The 24,070-nt window shown below is 43.9% G+C and overlaps 1 protein-coding gene across 3 annotated transcripts in view; it reads right to left on the bottom strand.

Annotated features, from left to right (window-relative positions):
- Nucleotides 1-22,856, bottom strand: part of LOC118734283 (E3 ubiquitin-protein ligase HUWE1) — a 132,071-nt gene extending 109,215 nt beyond the window's left edge. For all 3 annotated transcript variants that reach the window (XM_036463994.1, XM_036463995.1, XM_036463996.1), the window contains exons 1-4: nt 22,392-22,856; nt 859-1,098; nt 584-805; nt 24-295 (exon numbers count right to left, since the gene is read on the bottom strand). In XM_036463994.1, coding sequence (XP_036319887.1) covers nt 24-295; nt 584-805; nt 859-1,098; nt 22,392-22,658 — 1,001 coding nt within the window. In that variant the 5' untranslated portion in view covers nt 22,659-22,856. The remainder of the gene's footprint in view (nt 1-23; nt 296-583; nt 806-858; nt 1,099-22,391) is intronic.
- Nucleotides 22,857-24,070: the final 1,214 nt, after the last annotated feature.

Genomic DNA, 24,070 nt, shown 5'->3' with positions numbered 1-24,070 from the left:
TTACAGGCGTAAGATGTACACACCTTGGTACATTAGGATTTCGGTCAAAGTGTAGCATTGAAGTCAAGGTCCTGAGTACTGCTGCACGAATTTCAACCAAATATACATCTTCTTTGTCTATTAGTTCGCACAGTTCTTCTCCGAAGCCGGAATAAAGAATCCTCTCGACATTATCTTGTAATGCATTAGAGTAAATCAATACGGATATAGCTTGGAGACGAGCTTGAACAAATTGTAGACGTAACTTTTGATGCTTAAATCCAGATACAAGCCGAATTCTATGCGCGATCCTCATCTAAAAATGTTATCAATTAGTTATTTGCTAAGTATACCTACACTATGGTGCAAAACTGTGTGCATGATGGTTTTAGTTAAATATTTGCAAGGTTGTTAAAGTTAAAATTTTTTTGTTCTTTTCTTCGTGCACGCTCCCCCCCCGCCCCTTCCAAAAAATATATTGACTAGATTATGACATATGCGCGTATTTTAAATATAATGGAATTTGATATTTATAAATGAAATATTTGTTGATTGAAGTATTTGCTTGTAATTTTTATAATATACAGTGTAATTTATAACTTACCTTAACTGCCTCAGAAGGATTTTTCATATGTCCACATATCGCCTTGACAACCTCCGAAATAGGCAAGCCTTTGCACGTATTTACCATGTCTGGTATCTCCAGCAAAACAACTTGTCCATTTTCATCTGAGTATTCGATGGAAAGTTGATACAGGAATTCCAATTTTGGTTTTCTTATACAACAATCTATCAAAGCTAAACCATAATTTGGATCACCCCATCGCTATATATAAATTTAATGAAATTATTTACATTTCAAATGTTTCTCAAATGTACCTCAGCTATATTATAAAGCTTCGTTAAAAGCATATCCTTTTTCTCCAGCGAAAGTCGTGGTATGAAATTGCTTCTTTTAGAGAACATGTAAAGCAAGTTTAAAACTGCTAGAACAATGTCCATATTTTGAGAAGACAGCAACTGAGTCAAGTGTTCGACCGAATTGTATAGATGTCTTGAGAAGGAGTGTTCAATTAAAAGCGTAGTGAAATTCAAAACGAGGAGTAACAGTCGAACATCCTGGAAAAAAAAATTAAAATTACATTTATTAAAAAAATTTGTTCTTACGATTAATATTGTCGCCGCCGCGGTAAAAGCTGCTTTTTTCGGGCAAAATAATTTTCTGATACGGACATCTCTACATGATGGTTTATTTATTTTTTTCTATGAAAAACTGCTAACTTTATAAATATATGATTTAGTACAAAGGACCTACAGAACATTCCACATGAATTTTCAAATGCTTTTGAACACACACGATCTTTCAAGTTTGACAGACAGATTTCCCATGCTATTGATAGAGAGTCTGCTTGACCACACCACAGATGTATATCTGATTATAGGTCTTTCATAGAGGTGTAAATTCCTGTAGGTGACAGACCCCGCATTTGCATTGCCAGAACAATGTTAAGGCTTTGGGGGCCCTGTTTCTCAGCGTGAGACTTCCATAAAAGTTTACTATCTAAGATTACAGATGGTGAGCCAAGTATCAATCATATTCAGTGTTGTTTGCAGTTTCCTGCAAAGAGCTGACAGAGAGAGCAAGTCATATACCTTGTTTATACCGACACATAAAGCGCTTTGACCCAGTTCGCTGTTATTCAAAACTAATGCATAAACCAAATTTCAATTCAAAAGAGTGTTGACTCGAATTGGTTTTAAAATCGGGTTTTTATTTCTCACATCACATTATGGCCAGGCAACTACTATTTGCTCCTGATGTTGAATAAAATTTTTTGTAATTTTCCTATATTTGCAATTTTTATATTGTATGCATAAGCATAAGTAAACTAATTAGTGTTTCTAGAAGTGGTACCTGTTCAGTGTTTCCACACTCATTTGCATAAACAAAATTTTTCCACGATGATGGAAAATAATGGATTTTCTATTAGAAATTGTTCCTAAATTTGCAAAAATTCGCAAACTATAGCAAATATTAAAAAAAAGATGAGAATATTTGGAAGCAGCGACCTAAATGCACGCCAGCAATATTAACGCTGTTCTTTACATGTTTTGACTATAGGCCTGTGCAATTATCAAGAGAACAATTAAAATTTTATTGGAAGAAGATAACTTTGAGATTAACGATAAGCCAAAGGGCTGCGAGAAATGATATTTGACTTTATCTTTTACATTAACGGATTCAATATCTAATAATATGCACTAAAACTTTTTGCTGAACCCAGAATTTTTAACAATAATTGGTCTTATTCGACTAGTGTGCTGTGGGTCACTTGGCGGTCGATGCGCGGGCTCTTACAACTAAAATAAAAGACTAATATTTTGCAAGCTTGTTGTTGACTTCATGATACAATATATTTTCACTATAACCAAGAGATTCGAGAAAAATTTGATTTTCGACCCGCCCTAATACATATGTACGTTTTTAGTAACAAGTTTATTTAAAGTTTTTGCAAGGTGCCGATTCGATTGTTTTCAATCGTTTTTAAAGCAAAAATATGCGTAAACTATTAAAAAACCTACCTTAAGTTTATTTTGCTGGGTACGGTTTAGTTATTTGTACAAAGATTTTGGGTTGCTGTGCCCAAACGCATGCTCCGAATCAAAAATCTTTTACACAAACCTGTAGACAAGAGTTCACGCTTTATTAAAAAACAATATACTACATCTGTACACTAATTTATTAATAATTTCGGTTTGAAATATGGTGTTTTTTGCAAATTTCGGAGCTGAGCTGTAATAACACAAAAAATATTCACATAGGACTCCCTGTTTTGAAAAATACCCCCCTTTTTTCTAGCAACCCAACAGTTTTTATATAATTTGTTGTTAAAGTTTTCGTATAAACCACGGTGAAATAAATATAAGGGTATGTCACTTACATAACCTCATTTTTTCTGCATGCCAATTGCGGCCATGCATTTTGGGGTAGTAGAAAAAGGGGAAAAATATTAGGATTATTTTTACTACTTTTTGGGTACTATTTCCAATACATACATATATCAGTGGACCCCACACCAGTTAAATGAAGCTTGCATCAATAAAATATTTTTCCTGTAAACCAGTGTATTACAGTTTCATTTTTTCGCTCAAAAGAAATTATTATTACTTAATTTTTATTTTTTCGATCAAATATATTGATTTTTATAATTATTATTCAGTTCAATTTTTCTACCTTACAATTATTATTTGTAAAACTTAAAAGGCCACTCGGTCGTACCACACACATATGATGATGGCTAAAACTTAAAAAATAAGGACTATTTTCCGTCTTTCATTTATTCATATTAAAACAAGTTAAATTATACCGTTCTATTTATTTAATTATTCTTAAATTCTAATGAAAATGACATATTAGCCCGTATGGAATTTTATTTGTATTTTTTCCTTAAGTTCGGAAGTACATGTATATGCGTACTTAGTTTTTAAATATCTAAACTTTAAAGGGAATTTTATTACGACTTTTATTTTCGTTACCATTTTAAAATTACATTTCTGAATTCTATCAGTTATATATAATAATTATGCCATTAAATTGTTAGACCAAAGTGCATTATCATAGCCATCCGAGAGACTGCTCCAATAATATGTTGGATATGTAATTTACCGAAAATTTACTTACAAAATCACAATTATTGGAAATTATCGCTCAAATTTTCCAATGAATTTGAAACGAAAGGTCAAAGCAAAAGCGAAACAGTGATACCTGCGCATACTTTTTTCACAAAATTGTCTGCTCCATTTTTTGTTCCATTTTGCCCAGAAATGAAATTGGTATAAATACAGTAGGCATTACTGTAACGCTGGTATGCCGAAATTGCCAAAATTACAACAACCACCCCCTAAGTGACAACACCTTATTATTAGTTGCCTTCGCGTAGCTGTTAATTGTTCATGTTTAACCAAAACTTACAGGTTTTTGCGTTCGCGTACGCAAAAAACTTGCAAAGTAGGGGAAATTGGGAGAGTAAAGTGACATTTCATTTTGAGGGGAAGCTGCTGGTTTCTGCTGGAAATATTTTTGCCAACAGCAATTTGCCAACAGGAAAACAGCTTGTTTGAATTTACGCAAATCACAAAATTGAATTTGATGGTTCGGTATAAACGATGAGTAAGATAGCAAAATAACATCAAACTTGGTGCTGCCAGACTGGAATTTTGAATAATTAAAGCGTATTTTTAATTCGGAAGTTTGACTTAATAGAATTCTCCTTTCTGTGTTGCCGAAGAAGAGGGACTGAACCCCTTTTGCAGAGAAAACCTTTCTGCGTAGGCGGCCTTCGGCCGCACTTACGGATTATAACCCCCACTAAGTAGAATTCTCCTTTCTGTGTTGCCAAAGGGGGCTGAACACCTTTTGCAGAGAACAACTTTCTGCGTAGACGGCCTTCCGCCGCACTTGGGGATTATAACCCTCAGTACGTTGAATTATCCGTAATGTGTTGCAAAACAACAAAAGAGAACAACTTTCTGCGTAGGCGGCCTTCGGCCGCACTTAGGGATTATAACCCTCACGAAGTACAAGTCTCGTTTCTGTGTTGCCGAAGAAGAGCGACTGAACACCTTTAGCAGAGAACACCTTTCTGCGTAGGCATGTTTTTTTATAAAATCTCATTTTTCTCATAAGCCTTACAAAAAAAGTAAAACATATATATATCAATAAGAAGATATTTTTATATTTTTAATACCTTTCAAACATCAAAATATTTTAAACAACGTAGAATTCTTTCTATTGTATTGTTTTGTACAGTATGGCAACACATCTTATGTGTCAGTTTGCAACCATGTGTTAAGGTACTGGCCCAATGCAGGCTTGCTTTGCTTGCTTCGCTGCTAGAAAGGTCAAAAATTATTTGGAATATACTAAAACGTATAAAGGCTGGCCAAATGGCAGCTTTTCTTCACTTGCTTTAAGCGCCTCAAAGTTTCAAATAGGCAAACGTTTTATTTGAGCGCGTTTTGTAGGCTTTTGACAAAGAGGTATGTTCCCATTCAAAAAACATAAATTCAAACAAAAATTTGCTTACTTAATTAAAAAAAAAGTCATGCAAGCAATTCGAAACAAAATAAAAATGGTTCGTTGTTTCCATATTTATATTAAATGGAAATATCGTTATCTTAGGCATACATCAAGATAACCAACCGTTCAGCTATAGAAAAACCAAAAATGCAGATTGCTAGTACTTTTTACACTGATTTTAACTATATAAATATTATTTGCCGCAATTAAAAAGGGAGAGGGAATGAACCGCCATTGCCAAAAATGCAACCCCCGACCACCTAGGTCCCCTATGGTTCCCTAGGGACCCCTTAGAAAAATGGCCAAAAATCACAATTTTCCTTTGCGTTTTTTCGCTTGATGAAATGTTAAATATTCATTTGCACAAGACATTTTTATATACAAGACATTTTTATAAAACACCCAGTAACCATAATAGACATCACTGGGGCGGCAGCCCCAGGTTTACCACACCGAAAGAGAATTCTAGTTACCTCATCCTTTGCCAAGGCTACATCACTGGGGCGGTAGCCCCAGTTGGTGCACACCAAAAGGAGAATTCTATTTGGTAAGGGTTATAAGTTCTGGGCAAAAGAAACTATGATAAAATCCACACTTGTCACTTGCTTGTAAATGCTTTTAATTTTTTTTTATCACTGATTCTTAAACCTCAAAAGTAGATCATAATAAAATATGTATATCAAATTAAAGGTAGAACTTTCACTTTCTAAATAATATATATATGTTGCTGTTGTTGTTGTTGTAGCGGCTACAACAACCCCGCACAGATCGGTTGATATCTCAGTCGTTGTCGTCAAGTTCCACTAACGGCAGCCCTAGGAAGCGTGCAGCTTCTATCGGGTCGGTCCACAAGGACAAAGCCGTTAGGGTTGTCGGGTTTTCCGGGCATGCGAATAGATGTTTCGAGTCATGTGGGGTCTCTCCGCATGCCGGACACTCATTTGGCACATCCTCATTCAATCTACTCAGGTAGGAGTTTAACCTGCTGCAGTAGTCAGAGCAGAGTTGGGCTATTATCGTTCGTGTCTCCCGAGGCAGAAGAAGCTCCGTCTCGTCTATGTCCGGTGGCGGTATGCCTAGAACGGCATTCACAGGTCTAGAGTCTACATAACACGAGACTGACTCCCTGTGAATGCCGTTCAGGGCCAGTCGGTAAGCTGCCGGGTCCAGAGGTTGCTTGATGAACCTCTGGACTTCGTCCGTCAGTTCATATAGATGCCTCCTGACGTGCCTAGGCGAGGGCTCCTCTGCAAGCAGCTGTCTGTATGGGTGGCCACTTCTGTGGCTCCCGATAAGGAACTGCTTGCAGAGCATTATGTTGTGCTCCCTTATGGGGAGCATTTGTGCCTCGTTGTGGAGGTGATGTTCGGGCGACATCAGGAGGCATCCGGTCGCTGTCCTGAGTGCGGTGTTCTGTACAGTCTGGAGCTTCATCCACCGCGTCCTACTAGTCCCCGGCGACCACACTGGCGCTGCGTAGTTTAAAACCGGCCGGCCTATTGCCTTGTATGTTGCCAGCAACGTTTCTTTGTCTTTGCCCCAAGTACTGCCGGCTAGCGATTTGAGGACCTTGTTGCGGCTCTGTACTTTATTGACAATAGCGGTTGCGTGCGCAGAGAAGGAGAGCAGGCTGTCGAATGTTACTCCGAGTATTTTGCGATTATTCACCGTCGGAATTGGTGTGTCATCGACGTGAATTCCCAGCAGTTGCCTGACCTCCTTCGTCCAGGTTGTGAACTGGGTCGCGGAGGATTTCGTAGGGGAGAGGGCTAGACACTTTGTAGTGAAGAAGCGAGAAAGTTCGGAGAGATACCTGTTTACTTTCGAACACATGTCATAATTGAAATGTAAAAGTTAAACAGTAGCGGGGAAAGGACACCACCCTGTGGAACCCCCTGTTTTATTTTTCTTGATTTGTCTCTAAACATTACCGACGAATGTCGACCACTCAGATAATTGACCGACCACCGTTTGAGCCTCTGTGGGAGAGAGGAAGCCTCTATATCTTCTAGTAGCGTGGAATGGCAGACGGTGTCAAACGCCTTTGACAAGTCCAACACTACTAGAATCGTTCTCTCACAGGGACGGTTTCGGTTAAGGCCACGAGTTATCTGAGTGTTTATGGCGTTAATTTCTGTTGTTGTACTGTGCACTTTACGGAAACCATGCTGATGCTTCGCTGGGGTCAGGTGGTTTGTGAAATACGGGAGCAGCAGGGCCTCGAGTGTCTTCGCTACCGGGGAAAGGAGTGTTATCGGCCGATAAGAATCTCCTTTGCTGGCAGGTATCCCCGGTTTGAGCAGTGGGACCACTCTCCCCACCTTCCAGATTTCTGGGATGATGAGAGTGGCCATAGACAAATTGAGAACCTCCGTTAGGTACGCTACCCCCGCAGGACCCACATTTTTCAGCATCAGCATGCATATTCCGTCGGGACCCATGGCTTTGGAGGCTTTCGATGGCCACCTGAACTTGACCGCAAGTGAAACCAAGGGGGGCACAGGTTGTTGGCAGTTTGTGCAGCCTTCTGGTCACTCGACGCTTGGCTTTGTCCACCGGAGGATGCAGTATGAACTGCAGGCTAAAATAGCTCGCGTATCGCTCCGGGTCCGACGAAGCATGGTCGCCGAAAGAAATTTCGACTCTGTCGTCGTGCTTCGTCGTGCTTCGTCGGATTGGACCAAAGCTTACTCACACCAGAGGTGAAGATACTGGTTGTTGTTGTTGTTGTTGTAGCGGCTACAACAACCCCGCCCAGGACGGTTGGTATCTCAGTCGTTGTCGTCAAGTTCCACTAACGGCAACCCTAGGAAGCGTGCAGCTTCTGTGGGGTTTGTCCACAGGGACAAGGCCGTTAGGGTTGTCGGGTTTTCCGGGCATGCGAAGAGATGTTTCGAGTCATGTGGGGTCTCTCCGCATGCCGGACACTCATTCGGCACATCCTCATTCAACCTACTCAAGTAGGAGTTCAACCTGCTGCAGTAGCCGGAGCGAAGTTGTGCGAGTGTTGTGCGTGTCTCCCGAGGCAGATGAAGCTCCGTCTCGTCTATGTCCGGGGGTGGTATGCCTAGAACGGCATTCACAGGTCTAGAGTCTACATAACTCGAGACTGAGTCCCAGTGAATGCCGTTCAGGGCCTGTCTGTAAGCTGTCGGGTCCAGAGGTTGCTTAATGAACCTCTGGACTTAGTCCGTCAGTTCATATAGATGCCTCCTGACGTGCCTAGGCGAGGGCTCCTCTGCAAGCAGCTGTCTGCTTGGGTGGCCACTTCTGTGGCTCCCGACCAGGAACTGATGCAGAGCATTATATTATGCTCCTTTACAGGGAGCATTTGCGCCTCGCCGTGCAGGTGGTGTTCAGGCGACATCAAGAGGCATCCTGTCGCTGTCCTGAGTGCGGTGTTCTGTACAGTCTGTAGCTTCGTCCACTGCGTTCTACTAGTCCCTGGCGACCACACTGGCGCTGCGTAGTTCAAAACCGGCCGGCCTATTGCCTTGTATGTTGCCAGCAACGTTTCTTTGTCTTTGCCCCAAGTACTGCCGGCTCGCGACTTGAGGACCTTGTTGCGGCTCTGTTCTTTATTGACAATAGCGGTTGAGTGCGCAGAGAAGGAGAGCAGGCTGTCGAATGTTACTCCGAGTATTTTGGGGTTATTCACCGTCGGAATTGGTGCGTCATCGACGTGAATCCCCAGCGGTAGCCTGACCTCCTTCGTCCAGGTTGTGAACTGGGTCGCGGAGGATTTCGTAGGGGAGAGGGCTAGACACTTTGCAGTGAAGAAGCGAGAAAGTTCGGAGAGATAGCCGTTTACTTTCGAACACAGGTCATCAATTCCATTCCCAGTCGCCATGATCGAGCAATCGTCGGCATAAGAGACAATCGAGACTCCCTCTGGTGGTTGAGGGAGCTTTGAAATGTAAAAGTTAAACAGTAGCTGGGAAAGGACACCACCCTGAGGATCCCCTGTTTTATTTTTCGCTGCTTACTCGTTTTGTCTCTAAAGATTACCGACGAATGTCGACCACTCAGATAATTTGCCGACCACCGTTTGAGCCTCTGTGGGAGAGAAGAGGCCTCTATATCTTCTAGCAGCGTGGAATGGCAGACGGTGTCAAACGCCTTTGACAAGTCCAACGCTACTAGAATCGTTCTCTCACAGGGACGGTTACGGTTAATGCCACGAGTTATCTGAGTGTTTATGGCGTTAAGTGCTGTTGTTGTACTGTGCACTTTACGGAAACCATGCTGATGCTTCGCTGGGGTAAGTTGGTTTGTGAAGTACGGGAGTAGCAAGGCCTCGAGTGTCTTCGCTACCGGAGAAAGGAGTGTAATCGGACGATACGAATCTCCTTTGTTGGCAGGTTTCCCCGGTTTGAGCAGTGGGACCACTCTCCCCACCTTCCAGATGTCTGGGATGATGAGAGTGGCCATTGATAAGTTGAGGACCTTCGTTAGGTACGCTACCCCCGCAGGAACCAAATATTTCAGCATCAGCATGCATATTCCGTCGGGACCCATGGCTTTGGAGGCTTTCGCCTTCCCGATGGCCACCTGAACTTCACCGCAAGTGAAAGCAAGGGGGGCACAAGTTGTTGGCAGTTTGTGCAGCCTTCTGGTCACTCGACGCTTGGCTTTGTTCACCGGAGGTTGCAGTATGAACTGCCGGCTGAAATAGCTCGCGCATCGCTCCGGGTCCGACGAGGCATGGTCGCCGAAGGAAATTTCGACTCTGTCGCCGTGCTTCGTCGGATTAGACAATGACCTCACGGTTGACCAAAGCTTGCTCACACCAGAGGTGAAATTACAAGTCTTCAGATGCTCCTCTCACTTCTTTCGCTTATGTACGTTTACAAGTTGCCGAATCTCCGCGTTGAGATCCCTGATATAGGGATCTCCGGGATCGGCCTGACGAAGGCTATCACGCTCATCGGCTAGAACAGCCGCTTCGGCAGGGAAGTTTGGACGTGGGTCCGATATACATCCTGCCGGTATGAAGCGAGCTGCAGCAGCAGTGATAGCCCTGCGGAACTTACGTTCACCGAGATGGACGTCGGTTGGTGTGGGGAGCGCTGCGAAGGTGTTTTCGGTAAACTCCGCGTAACCTTTCCAATCAGCTTTAGAAAAGTTGATATAGGTCCGGTGTTTGGCGGAGGCAAAGTCGGTTGGTTTATCTATCGAGATGACTATGGGTAGATGGTCTGATGCTAGAGTCAGCATAGGTCGCCACGTTATGCTATTTATCAGACCAGCGCTGACTATTGTGATGTCTGGCGAGCTACTGCAGTTACCCATAATCCTGGTGGGTGCGTCGTCGTTCATTGTGCAGAATGTCGAACCGTCTATCTGCTCAGCCAAGTCTGTTCCCCTACGATCGTTTGACAGGCTTGAGTGCCAAAGATCGTGGTGCGCATTAAAGTCACCTACTACCATACGGTTTTCACCTCTGAGGAGCGCACCTATATCAGGGTGATATCCTGCCGGGCAGCAGGTGACAGGGGGTATGTATATGTTAAATATTTCGAGCTCGACATAGCCTGACCGGATAGCGATGCCCTGACATTCTAGGGTGGTATCCCTGCGGTCGATGTCTGCTTCGATAAGACGATACTGCACGGTGTGGTGCGTGATGAACGCTAAGCCACCACCATTATCTCGCTCGCGATCTCGACAGTGCACGTTGTACCCGGCGCAATTCAACAAAGTTGAATTGCTGTGCAACTTCGTCTCTTGGACCGCAGCTATCAATATACCATGCCGACACATGAAGACGGTTATCTCCTCAATCTTGCTCTGTAGCCCGTTGCAGTTGAATTGAAGGAGCTTCATGTGGTTCGGGAGACGTGTCGTGATGTGGGGTGTAAGTGAAGTGTATGTTCTTGCCGCCGTTGGCTGTGTGCGCTGCTGAGGTGATTGCCGCCCTGTGGTGGTGGTGGGGGGGCGTCGCAATTGGGGTCTGCGACCGAGCAGCGCAACACGGGCCCTCGAAGTTCCTAGTCCAATCTCGCGTGGTACGCAGACCTGAGCATGCCCTAAAGTGGCACCAGCCAAGGCAGGTGTTGCACTTGACTAATGTCACATTACGGAATATCCTGGTCTGACATACCGTGCAGATTGTAGGGGGAACCAGGAGTTGTTGGCGGCGGCGTGTGGGTGGTGGTGCGGTTGTGTGTGTTATGTGGTCTGTAGTGGCTGTGGTACAGTCTGTGGTGTTATTATGTTGTTGTGTTGTGGTGACTGTGTGTGCCTGCTGTGTGAGTGTGTGGGGCTGCTCGGGCGGACCGTGGTTAGCCGTGGAGGCTGCTCTGTTTGAGCAACAGGGGGCCACGTACGACGTGGTCCACTGTCTATGTGTCCGTAGTCCCGAGCAGACTCTGAGGTGACTCCACCCCTCGCAGGCATTACACTTGACTGAGGTGGAGTTGTGGTGTAATCGTCTCCGGCATACACAGCAGGTGTAGTAGGAGAATACGTAGTGAATGTAGCCCTATGGACGGACAACTTCTGAGATACTTCGCCCACCTAAACGGGGTTAGATCGCCGAAACAACAGCCCTTGGTCGGGTGAAACCAGAGTCATTCCGGTACGTAGAACCGGCTGTCGTGGGAAGTCACTGGAATTCAGATGCTCTTCCCACTTCTTCCGCTTATGTACGTTTACTAGTTGCCGAATCTCCCCGTTGAGATCCCTGATACGAGGGTCTCCGGGATCGGCCTGACGAAGGCTATCACGCTCATCGGCTAGAACAGCCGCTACGGCAGGGAAGTTTGAACGTGGGTCCGTTATACATCCTTCCGGTATGAAGCGAGCTTCAGCAGCAGTGACAGCCCTGCGGAACTTACGTTCACCGAGATGGACGTCGGTTGGTGTGGGAAGCGCAGTGAAGGTGTGGGAATGGAATTGATGACCTGTGTTCGAACGTAAACGGGTATCTCTCCGAACTTTCTCGCTTCTTCACTGCAAAGTGTCTAGCCCTCTCCCCTACGAAATCCTCCGCGACCCTGTTCACAACCTGGACGAAGGGTGTCAGGCTACCGCTGGGGATTCACGTCGATGACACACCAATTCCGACAGTGAATAACCCCAAAATACTCGGAGTAACATTCGACAGCCTGCTCTCCTTCTCTGCGCACTCAACCGCTATTGTCAATAAAGTACAGAGCCGCAACAAGGTCCTCAAGTCGCTAGCCGGCAGTACTTGGGGCAAAGACAAAGAAACGTTGCTGGCAACATACAAGGCAATAGGCCGGCCGGTTTTGAACTACGCAGCGCCAGTGTGGTCGCCAGGGACTAGTAGGACGCAGTGGACGAAGCTACAGACTGTACAGAACACTCAGGACAGCGACAGGATGCCTCCTGATGTCGCCTGAACACCACCTACACGGCGAGGCGCAAATGCTCCCTGTAAAGGAGCACAATATAATGCTCTGCAAGTTCCTGATCGGGAGCCACAGAAGTGGCCACCCAATCAGACAGCTGTTTGCAGAGGAGCCCTCGCCTAGGCACGTCAGGAGGCAACTATATGAACTGACGGACGAAGTCCAGAGGTTCATTAAGCAACCTCTGGACCCGACAGCTTACCGACAGGCCCTGAACGGCTTTCACACGGACTCAGTTTCGAGTTATGTAGACTCTAGATCTGTGAATGCCATTCTAGGCATACCACCCCCGGACATAGACGAGACGGAGCTTCATCTGCCTCGGGAGACACGCACAACACTTGCACAACTTCGCTCCGGCTACTGCAGCAGGTTGAACTCCTACCTGAGTAGGTTGAATCAGGATGTGCCGAATGAGTGTCCGGCATGCGGAGAGACCCCACATGACTCGAAACATCTCTTCGCATGCCCGGAAAACCCGACAACCCTAATACTATGTCTCCATTGAGAGATTTATCCATTAAGATTTAATAAATCCAGTTGCTAAATCACAACCGTCTCCATTACCACAACGAGATATGTTTGACGTTCACATTTTTAAATATTTGACGTTTGCTTATGTATGATTTTATAAATACAGTTGCGGACATTGATATACAGACAGATAAAAGGAAGGTACCAAGCGGAATTTCATTGTATGAATTCTGAATATTATTGGCTTCTTATTCGTGGTAAATATGTATGTATAATATATAGTTTGGAAAGTGTAAAGAATCATTTTCCCGAATTTAAGAAAAATTATCAAAACGGTAAAAAACATTTGCGGAAAGAAAAATTTTTGTAGAACTCTCTTAGGAGGGAACCGAAAATCCAATCGTGGGCCTTTGGCATATCATGAATACGAACTGAGTTCTAGAGGATGTTCGGTGCAATGTTATCGAAGCAGAACCATTAACGAAATTTATAAATTTTTTGTCGCAGCGCGTAAATGACTTATAGAAAGCGGAGAAGACTCTGCATGATATTACTATAAAACATTTCTTCTAAATTTTTAGTTTTTAAAATAATATTTTCTTAATTTACTACAACCAAAGTTATGTATATGTATTACTAATTTTCATCCCAAACTAACAAAAATACGAAAATTCATGTTTTTATGATAGGCTAGATTTCAATGTCCTCAACTGTATATTGAAAACACAAATGTCATTTGACTTATGGCATGTGAATTTGTGGTTGCCACTCCAACAAATTATACTTATTGATCAATATTATTGAAGATTTAACGAAGATTTAACTTAAATCTACTGCCTTTCGAGATTTAATTTTATATGGTAAATCTCAAAAGATTAACGTCAAATCTCGTCAGAGGGCTAAATCTTCATTAAATCTCACAATGGAGACATAGTATAACGGCCTTGTCCCTGTGGACAAACCCCACAGAAGCTGCACGCTTCCTAGGGTTGCCGTTAGTGGAACTTGACGACAACGACTGAGATACCAACCGTCCTGGGCGGGGTTGTTGTAGCCGCTACAACAACAACATCTATGGGTAGATGGTCTGATGCTAAAGTCAGCATAGGTCGCCATGTTATGCTGTTTAACAGACCAGCGCTGACTATGGTGATGTTTGGCGAGCTGCTGCAGTTACCCATAATCCTGGTGGGTGCGTCGTCGTTCATTGTGCAGATTGTCGAACAGTCTATCTGCTCAGCCATGTCTGTTCCTCTACGATCGTTTGACAGGCTTGAGTGCCAAAGATCGTGGTGCGCATTAAAGTCACCTACTACCAAACGGTTTTCACCTCTGAGGAGCGCACCTATATCAGGGTGATATCCCTGCCGGGCAGCAGGTGACAGGGGGTATGTATATGTTAAATATTTCGAGCTCAACATCGCCTGACCGGATAGCAATGCCCTGACATTCAAGGGTGGTATCTCCGCGGTCGATGTCTGCTTCGATAAGACGATACTGCACGGTGTGGTGCGTGATGAACGCTAAGCCACCACCATTATCTCGCTCGCGATCTCGACGGTGCACGTTGTACCCGGCACAATTCAACAAAGTTGAATTGCTGTGCAACTTCGTCTCTTGGACCGCAGCTATCAATTTACCATGCCGACACATGAAGACGGTTATCTGTTGTTGTTGTTGTTGTAGCGGCTACAACAACCCCGCCCAGATCGGTTGGTATCTCAGTCGTTGTCGTCAAGTTCCACTAACGGCAACCCTAGGAAGCGTGCAGCTTCTGTGGGATCTGTCCACAGGGACAGGGCCGTTCGGGTTGTCGGGTTTTCCGGGCATGCGAAGAGATGGTTCGAGTCATGTGGGGTCTCTCCGCATGCCGGACATTTGTTCGGCACATCCTCATTCAACCTACTCAGGTAGGAGTTTAACCTGCTGCAGTAGCCGGAGCGAAGTTGAGCGAGTGTAGTGCGTGTCTCCCGAGGCAGATGAAGCTCTGTCTCGTCTATGTCCGGGGTGGTATGCCTAGAACGGCATTCACAGGTCTAGAGTCTACATAACTCGAGACTGAGTCCCTGTGAATGCCGTTCAGGGCCTGTCTGTACGCTGTCGGGTCCAGAGGTTGCTTAATGAACCTGTGGACTTCGTCCGTCAGTTCATATAGATGCCTCCTGACGTGCCTAGGCGAGGGCTCCTCTGCAAGCAGCTGTCTGCTTGGGTGGCCACTTCTGTGGCTCCCTATCAGGAACTGCTTGCAGAGCATTATATTATGCTCCTTGACTGGGAGCATTTGTGCCTCGCCGTGCAAATGGTGTTCAGGCGACATCAGGAGGCATCCCGTCGCTGTCCTAAGTGCCGTATTTTGTGCCGTCTGTAGCTTCGTCCACTGCGTCCTACTAGTCCCAGGCGACCACACTGGCGCTGCGTAGTTCAAAACCGGCCGGCCTATTGCCTTGTATGTTGCCAGCAACGTTTCTTTGTCTTTGCCCCAAGTACTGCCGGCTAGCGATTTGAGGACCTTGTTGCGGCTCTGTACTTTATTGACAATAGCGGTTGAGTGCGCAGAGAAGGAGAGCAGGCTGTCGAATGTTACTCCGAGTATTTTGGGGTTATTCACCGTCGGAATTGGTGTGTCATCGACGTGAATCCCCAGCGGTAGCCTGACCTCCTTCGTCCAGGTTGTGAACAGGGTCGCGGAGGATTTCGTAGGGGAGAGGGCTAGACACTTTGCAGTGAAGAAGCGAGAAAGTTCGGAGAGATAGCCGTTTACTTTCAAACACAGGTCATCAATTCCATGCCCAGTCGCCATGATCGAGCAGTCGTCGGCATAAGAGACAATCGAGACTCCCTCTGGTGGTTGAGGGAGCTTTGAAATATAAAAGTTAAACAGTAGCGGGGAAAGGACACCACCCTGAGGAACCCCCTGTTTTATTTTTCGCTGCTTACTCGTTTTGTCTCTAAATATTACCGACGAATGTCGACCACTCAGATAATTTGCCGACCACCGTTTGAGCCTCTGTGGGAGAGAGGAGGCCTCTATATCTTCTAGCAGCGTGGAATGGCAGACGGTGTCAAACGCCTTTGACAAGTCCAACGCTACTAGAATCGTTCTCTCACAGGGACGGTTGCGGTTAAGGCCACGAGTTATCTGAGTGTTTATGGCGTTAAGTGCTGTTGTTGTACTGTGCACTTTACGGAAACCATGCTGATGCTTCGCTGGGGTCAGGTGGTTTGTGAAGTACGGGAGTAGCAAGACCTCGAGTGTCTTCGCTACCGGGGAAAGGAGTGTAATCGGACGATACGAATCTCCTTTGTTGGCGGGTTTCCCCGGTTTGAGCAGTGGGACCACTCTCCCCACCTTCCAGATGTCTGGGATGATGAGAGTGGCCAAGGACAGGTTGAGGACCTCCGTTAGGTACGCTACCCCCGCAGGACCCAAATTTTTTCAGCATCAGCATGCATATTCCGTCGGGACCCATGGCTTTGGAGGCTTTCGCCTTCCCGATGGCCACCTGAACTTCACCGCAAGTGAAAGCAAGGGGGGCACAAGTTGTTGGCAGTTTGTGCAGCCTTCTGGTCACTCGACGCTTGGCTTTGTCTACCGGAGGATGCAGTATGAACTGCCGGCTGAAATAGCTCGCGCATCGCTCCGGGTCCGACGAAGCATGGTCGCCGAAGGAAATTTCGACTCTGTCGTCGTGCTTCGTCGGATTAGACAATGACCTCACGGTTGACCAAAGCTTGCTCACACCAGAGGTGAAGTTACAGGTCTTCAGGTGCTCCTCCCACTTCTTCCGCTTATGTTCGTTTACAAGTTGCCGAATCTCCGCGTTGAGATCCCTGATACGGGGATCTCCGGGATCGGCCTGACGAAGGCTATCACGCTCATCAGCTAGAACAGCCGCTTCGGCAGGGAAGTTTGGACGTGGGTCCGATATACGTCCTGCCGGTATGAAGCGAGCTGCAGCAGCAGTGATAGCCCTGCGGAACTTACGTTCACCGAGATGGACGTCGGTTGGTGTGGGGAGCGCTGCGAAGGTGTTTTCGGTAAACTCCGCGTAACCTTTCCAATCAGCTTTGGAAAAGTTGATATAGGTCCGGTGTTTGGCGGAGGCAAAGTCGGTTGGTTTATCAATCGAGATGACTATGGGTAGATGGTCTGATGCTAGCGTCAGCATAGGTCGCCACGTTATGCTGTTTATCAGACCAGCGCTGACTATTGTGATGTCTGGCGAGCTACTGCAGTTACCCATAATCCTGGTGGGTGCGTCGTCGTTCATTGTGCAGAATGTCGAATCGTCTATCTGCTCAGCCAAGTCTGTTCCCCTACGATCGTTTGACAGGCTTGAATGCCAAAGATCGTGGGCGCATTAAAGTCACCTACTACCATACGGTTTTCACCTCTGAGGAGCGCACCTATATCAGGGTGATATCCTGCCGGGCAGCAGGTGACAGGGGGTATGTATATATTAAATATTTCGAGCTCGACATCGCCTGACCGGATAGCGATGCCCTGACATTCTAGGGTGGTATCCCTGCGGTCGATGTCTGCTTCGATAAGACGATACTGCACGGTGTGGTGCGTGATGAACGCTAAGCCACCACCATTATCTCGCTCGCGATCTCGACGGTGCACGTTGTACCCGGCGCAATTCAACAGAGTTGAATTGCTGTGCAACTTCGTCTCTTGGACCGCAGCTATTAATATACCATGCCGACACATGAAGACGGTTCTACGTACCGGAATGACTCGGGTTTCACCCGACCAAGGGCTGTTGTTTCGGCGACCTAACCCCGTTTAGGTCGGCGAAGACGGTTATCTCCTCAATCTTGCTCTGTAGCCCGTTGCAGTTAAATTGAAGGAGCTTCATGTGGTTCGGGAGACGTGTTGTTTTTGGTGTAGCAGCAGTACTCAACCCCCCGGGGTTTCGTCAAGGGTCGTCTTCGTCCTCTGACTCGACAAGCCTGAGGCCGAGAAAGCGGGTAGCGTCTATAGGAGCGGTCCATAGTGCTTCTGGTGTCAGGGTCGTGGGGTTAGAGGCGCATGCGAAGAGGTGTTGGGTGTTGTGTGGACCTTGCCCGCATGCAGGGCATGTGTCTGCCACTTCTGGGTTCAGCCGGGAGAGATAGCTGTGCTAGGGTGCACCTGGTCTCTCTTGGCAGTTCGGCTTCGTCGATGTTGATGGGCGGTCGACCACCTAGAACGATGTTGTCGTTTCTGGTGCTGAGACTCGACCTGACTGCATCGGTGTGTAGGTGGTTAAGCGCCGCTCTGTATTTCTGTGCGTCGAATGGGTGGTCTACGCACGGCTCGACGTCGGATTTCCAGTCGTGCAGGTGACGTCTGACATGTCGGAGAGGCGGTTCATTTCGTAGCAGGGCGTTATTGGGGTGATTTCCACGGTAACATCCCACGAGGAACTGCTTCGATAGCAACGTGTTGTGCTCTTTCACCGCCAGCATCTGGCTTTCTTGGTGGAGGTGTTCCTCGGACGACATGAGATGGCAACCTGTAGCCGTGCGTAGAGCTGCATTCTGGCATGTTTGTAAGTTTCTCCACTGCGTATCGCTGGTACCCGCCGTCCACTCTGGCGCTGCGTAGTTTGCCACCGACCGGCCTATTGCTTTATACGTGGTGAGCAGGGTTTCTTTGTCGGCTCCCCAAGTGCTGTCGGGAGACGTGTCGTGATGTGGGGTGTAAGGGATGTGTGTGTTCTTACCGCCGGTGGCTGTGTGCGCTGCTGTGATGGTTGCCGCCCCGTGGTGGCGGCGGGAGGCGTCGCAGTTGAGGTCTGCGACCGACCAGCGCAACACGGGCCTTCGAAGTTCCTCGTCCAATCTCGCGTGGTACGCAGACCTGAGCATGCCCTAAAGTGGCACCAGCCAAGGCAGGTGTTGCACTTGACTGATGTCACATTACGGAATATCCTGGTCTGACATACCGTGCAGATTGTAGGTGGAACCAGGTGTTGTTGGTGGGTAGTGGTGCGGTTATGTGTGTTCTGTGGTCTGTCGTGGCTGTGGTATGGTCTGTGGTGTTATTGTGTTGTTGTGCTGTGGTGACTGTGTGAGGCTGCTCAGGTGGACTGAGGTTAGCCGTGGAGGCTGCTCTGTTTGAGCAGCAGAGAGCCACGTACGACATGGTCCACTGCCGATGTGATTGTAGTCCTGAGCAGACTCTAAGGTGACTCCACCCCTCGCAGGCATTACACTTGACTGAGGTGGAGTTGTGGTGTAGTCGTCTCTGGCATACACAGCAGGTGTAGATTTCTGGCCATGGGTTTGACTCGATGCCAGCCCTGAGTAGAAGAATACGTAGCGAATCTAGCCCTATGGACGAGCAACTTCTGAGATACTTCGCCGACCTAAACGGGGTTAGATCGCCGAAACAACAAATATATATGTCTTTAGCACTGATTATGCACTTTTTTCTAAAAATGGTTATTTTAAGAAAAAATTATAACATTTTATTTTTTTTTTAATATTTTTGGCTTAAATATATAAGCAAGCAAATTATATTTCATATATCAACTTAAAGATAGATTAATGGTCTTTATTTTGATATTATTACTTTTTTAATCGGTTACGTACTTTAGAAAATATTAATATTTTAAAATATCACAAAAATTTTCTTTAACCTTTTATATCTTCTTTACTTTTTAATTGCGGCAAATAATATTTATATAGTTGATATCAGCGTAAAAAGTACTATCGGTCTGCATTTTTAGTTTTCCCATAGCTGAACGGGTAGTTATCTTGATGTGTTCCTTATCTTATAGTGAAAAATTGCAAAGCCCACTTATACAAATTTTACACGAGGAAAAAGCTTCTTATAGCTCTTTTCTTCAAGTAAATCGGTCTTTTAAGTTATAGTTTTTTAGTAAATGTAGATATACATATCTATGTATCATTATTACCATTTCTTTTAAATGCAAACATCATTTCGCATTAATTTAAAAATGTTAGTTAGTTAGTTAGTTAATTTACTGGGTGTAATAGAACAGAGACACCGCGACCTAAAAGATCTTTTGTATCTCTATAAAGGAGTCCCTAATCCAATGTGGCCAAGATACCTTCGGCTTCCCTTATGAATCCTAAAAGGGCCTTGGTAGATGAATTCCTTATAACAAAGGGTTCGACCAACGAAGATTTAAAGTAAATCAGTCTTTGTCTGGCTAAAGCCGGACAGTTACAGAGAATATGCTTCGAAGTTTCATCGGCCTCGAGGCATAGCCGGCATTCCGGCTCTGTGATCGCCCCTATTCGGTGTAAATGGAACCGCAATTGGTTGTGACCAGTCAGATACCCAGAAAGTAACCTGATGTCAATTCTGTTTTGTAGAACGATTTAAAAATAAATATGTATGAATGTTTTTGATACATTTTCTGCAGTTTTCTAAGAAAATAATTATTTGTGTTATGGGAACAGACATTGACTTTTCAACCAGACATCTGGTTACTTTGACAGCCGCCATGATACAAAAAAAAGGTAGTTTCCAGGTAGTTTCAATAAACAACTTTTTGATTAAAAAGGAGATTTTTGACAATTGCTCAATCGTAAAACATTCGAAGCGGCGTTGCCCAATTTAAGTTTTTTGGTGGAAGGGATTTTATATCCTAAATTTGGTAATATAAATAAAATAGGTGTATTAACATTTACCTTTTAAAAATAATTAATATCTTATCTTAAAAACGTTCAAATTTTACATTAAATTCGATAACAACTTTCCGAAATCTTTATTTTTACATTAATAAAATTGTAGTGAACATGTTTTAAATTTTTTTTAGTGCCATTATGCCATCTGATTATTACACAATATAGCTAGCCAGGACTATTACAGTTTTCTATATCGGATGCGATTGTTTCTGATATAATTGAGACACTGAAAATATTGTCTTTGTCTAAGTCTTTCAAGTAAATTGAAAACGGAATTTACTTTGGAACCTATAGCGTCGCCTGGGTAAAAGATTGTCGTAAGCGCCATTTTGACGATTTTTAGTTCTAGATGCAGTTATATATTTTTAAATAAGGTCTTTCGATTGGTGTTATCAGTTTTTGGAGTATACCTTTAGTTTCCGAGATATTCACTATTAATTTATTCGATAATTTAGTTAGTGATGCAGCCATATTAAACTAATCAATATCTTAAAAATGGCGTTCTGCATTTGTGGATATCGCCTTTAGTTTCCGAGATATTGAGTAAAACGTGTCGTTAATTTGGTAGAAATTTTGATCACATTTTGTCGTATTTCATACAAAGTGGCTGCCAAATTGTAGACAAATGACGCTTAAGACAAAATTTTACTAAAGAAAATCCTTCCTAAACGCAAAACTAATTAACAATTAACATTAAAAATTAAATAATTTAAGAATTTTGTGAACTAGTAACATTTTCAGAGACTTTGGAGAAAATCTATCTTCGCGTTTTTGAGAAATTGCATTCCAAACTTCAATCGCAATTTCCCACAACCTACCGAAAGTAACATACGACAATCTTTTACCGGAACGACCCAGATTTATATCTGGCCAAGGACTGTCACTCCAGCAACACTCCCCAAAAAGTCTTTGGGGAATTTGTATGCTGCTACAACAACAACAACAATCTTTTACCCAGGCGACGATAGGCCTCATGACTTTCAGAGAAGTGAGTATTATCTTTGGGTAAAAATAAATATATTTTACTGTTCAATATTGTGAAACAAAAATGATGATTTATTGTTAGTATAAATGCTAGAAACACAATTATCAACTTATTGAGCATGAGACCTCTTCCCTTTCAAAAACAAAAGGGGAAATGTTCGGTTATTTGTGCAATGGCTTTCGGGTGGGAGTGGAGACGGAGGGGGGGCCCATTGAAAAATGGGGTAAAATTACACATTACATTGACAGAGAGCATGTAAACTCGGTTTACGCCAACCACAGGATTTTTGCGCAAAATACCTTTCCACGTTGTAGGCTTTCAGCAGCGCTTAGAAAAAATAATCCTCATCAGTCCAACTCCGGCTACCCTGACCACAGTATTTTTTACAAAAACAATGACAATTAACTACCTTCTTTTTTGTATCATGAGCAAGCCTGCATTGGGCCTGCGCCTTTATTGTAAATATGGGTGCAATTTAATGTAATTTACAAGTTAATAAAAGTTGGATTGAAGTGATTTATACACAAGATAAAATAAAATAAAAGTGTATAAGCTATTAGGTAGTGTTATGTGCAATCATATATATGAAAGTATGTGACAAATGCACTCTTTGGTAAGGAAATCAAGTGGAACGACTTAAGAAATTTTAACGACAAATAACTTATAAACTATTATATTGTTCATTTTTTTAGTTATACATGTTTTAGAAGATACCTCCCTTAATCTCCTGACCAAGTTTCATTTGTTAATTCCACCTGGCTTTCTTAAAACAAAAGGTGAGGCTGAATACTAAAGCCCAACCCAATAACTAGACATTCCCCATTTTGCTTCCTGAGTATATTTTATTTACCTCTTTTGAGAATTTGAGGTCGCAGTATAACATGAATTCATTGTCATCCACCTGCCGTGCCCCTTCCTCCAAAATTTTGTCAAAACGGTCCAAAATATGCGTCCAATGATACAGTTCACACTTTCCATATGTCCAAACATTTATTGTTTCAAGAAAACGCGAGAGGTCAACCTTACTACGACACTTGCTTAACTGATCTATAAGCAACCTGCATTCAGGAGTGAGCTCCGAAGAACTCTTTTTTAGTTTGCTTGTATCAACCTTCATGGTAATATTTGCATAACTTCTTTAAACCAATATCATCACAAAGCACGAAAATGTTTTTATTTCGCATATAAGGTGAATATTACAATCACTGGCTACTATAAGAACGATGGTATATACTTTTTAAGCAAATTTTATGAATTCTCACGGAATAACTTCAGACCACCGTAATCCGTACCATACAAAAAAAATAATAATAAAGCGCTGCCACCTTTCATGACATGATAAGATTTTAACTTGGTTTTGCCCGGCAGTACTGCAATTTTCGCCAAACGCAATTAATAACATAAAGTGCACACGCTAATTTACCTTGTTTTGCCATACCTAAAGAATAGGGACCCTTGAAATAGAGAAAAAAGAAAATGTGGACGTGGTGTACCCCTTTTTGCTGAGTTTAGTTGTAAACTTTTTTTGGTGTAAATTGACAGGGGCGGCGCTAGGGGGGGCCAAACGTGGAATTTCCAACATTTTCAAAAGCTTATATTTTGAAAACTATTGAACCGATTTTCAATACATGGACACAGTTGGAAAGGTAATTGAAGGACCATTCATTCAATATTAACATCTACGTATATAATGCAAACATATTTTGAGAAAAGGTAAAAAAACGAAATTATGGCATTTTTTTATAAAAATGTATGTTTTTCGTAAAAAAATACGTAATTAACTATATTAAAAAATATATTTATCGGAAAGACCATAAAAATACCTTTAATTTGACGTATAATTTTATATAGTTTGATTTAAGTACAACTGCTAGCAGTGCAATAAAACAACTGTATTAATGTTATATGTTCTCTGCAAAAGGTGTTCAGCCCCTTTAATTTGGCAACACAGAAATAATAATTCTACGTAGTGAGAGTTATACTGCCTAAGCGCGGCCGAAGGCCGCCTACGCAAAAAGGTGTTCTCTGCAAAAGGTTTTCTGACCCTTTTCTTTGGCAACACAGAAATGAGAATTCTATGTTGTGAGGAAGGCCGCCTACGCAAAAAGGTGTTCTCTGCAAAAGGTGTTCTGCCGCTTTTCTTTGGCAACACAGAAAGGAGTATTCTACGTTGTGAGGAATATAATCCCTACGCAGAAAGGTTTTCTCTGTAAAAGGTGTTCAGCCCCTTTTATTTGGCAACACAGAAAGAAGAATTCTACGTAGTGAGGGTTATAATCCCTAAGCGCGGCCGAAGGCCGCCTACGCAAAAAGGTGTTCTCTGCAACAGGTGTCCTGACCCTTTGATTTGGCAACACAGAAAGAAGAATTCTACGTAGTGAGGGTTATAATCCCTAAGCGCGGCCGAAGGCCGCCTACGCAGAAAGGAATTCTACGCAAAAATACTGTGGATAGCGTAGCTTGATTAATTATCCATTTAATTCTACAACTCAATCTTATAACAAATAAGGTGATTAAAAAAAATGGTTT

This window comes from Rhagoletis pomonella, unplaced genomic scaffold (genome assembly GCF_013731165.1).
Source record: "Rhagoletis pomonella isolate Grant_MI unplaced genomic scaffold, Rhpom_1.0 Rhpom_scaffold_00002, whole genome shotgun sequence".
NCBI classification, from domain to species: Eukaryota; Metazoa; Arthropoda; class Insecta; order Diptera; family Tephritidae; genus Rhagoletis; species Rhagoletis pomonella.
Note: the sequence above shows the minus strand (reverse complement) of the source record. Positions and strands in the feature narration are given on the sequence as shown.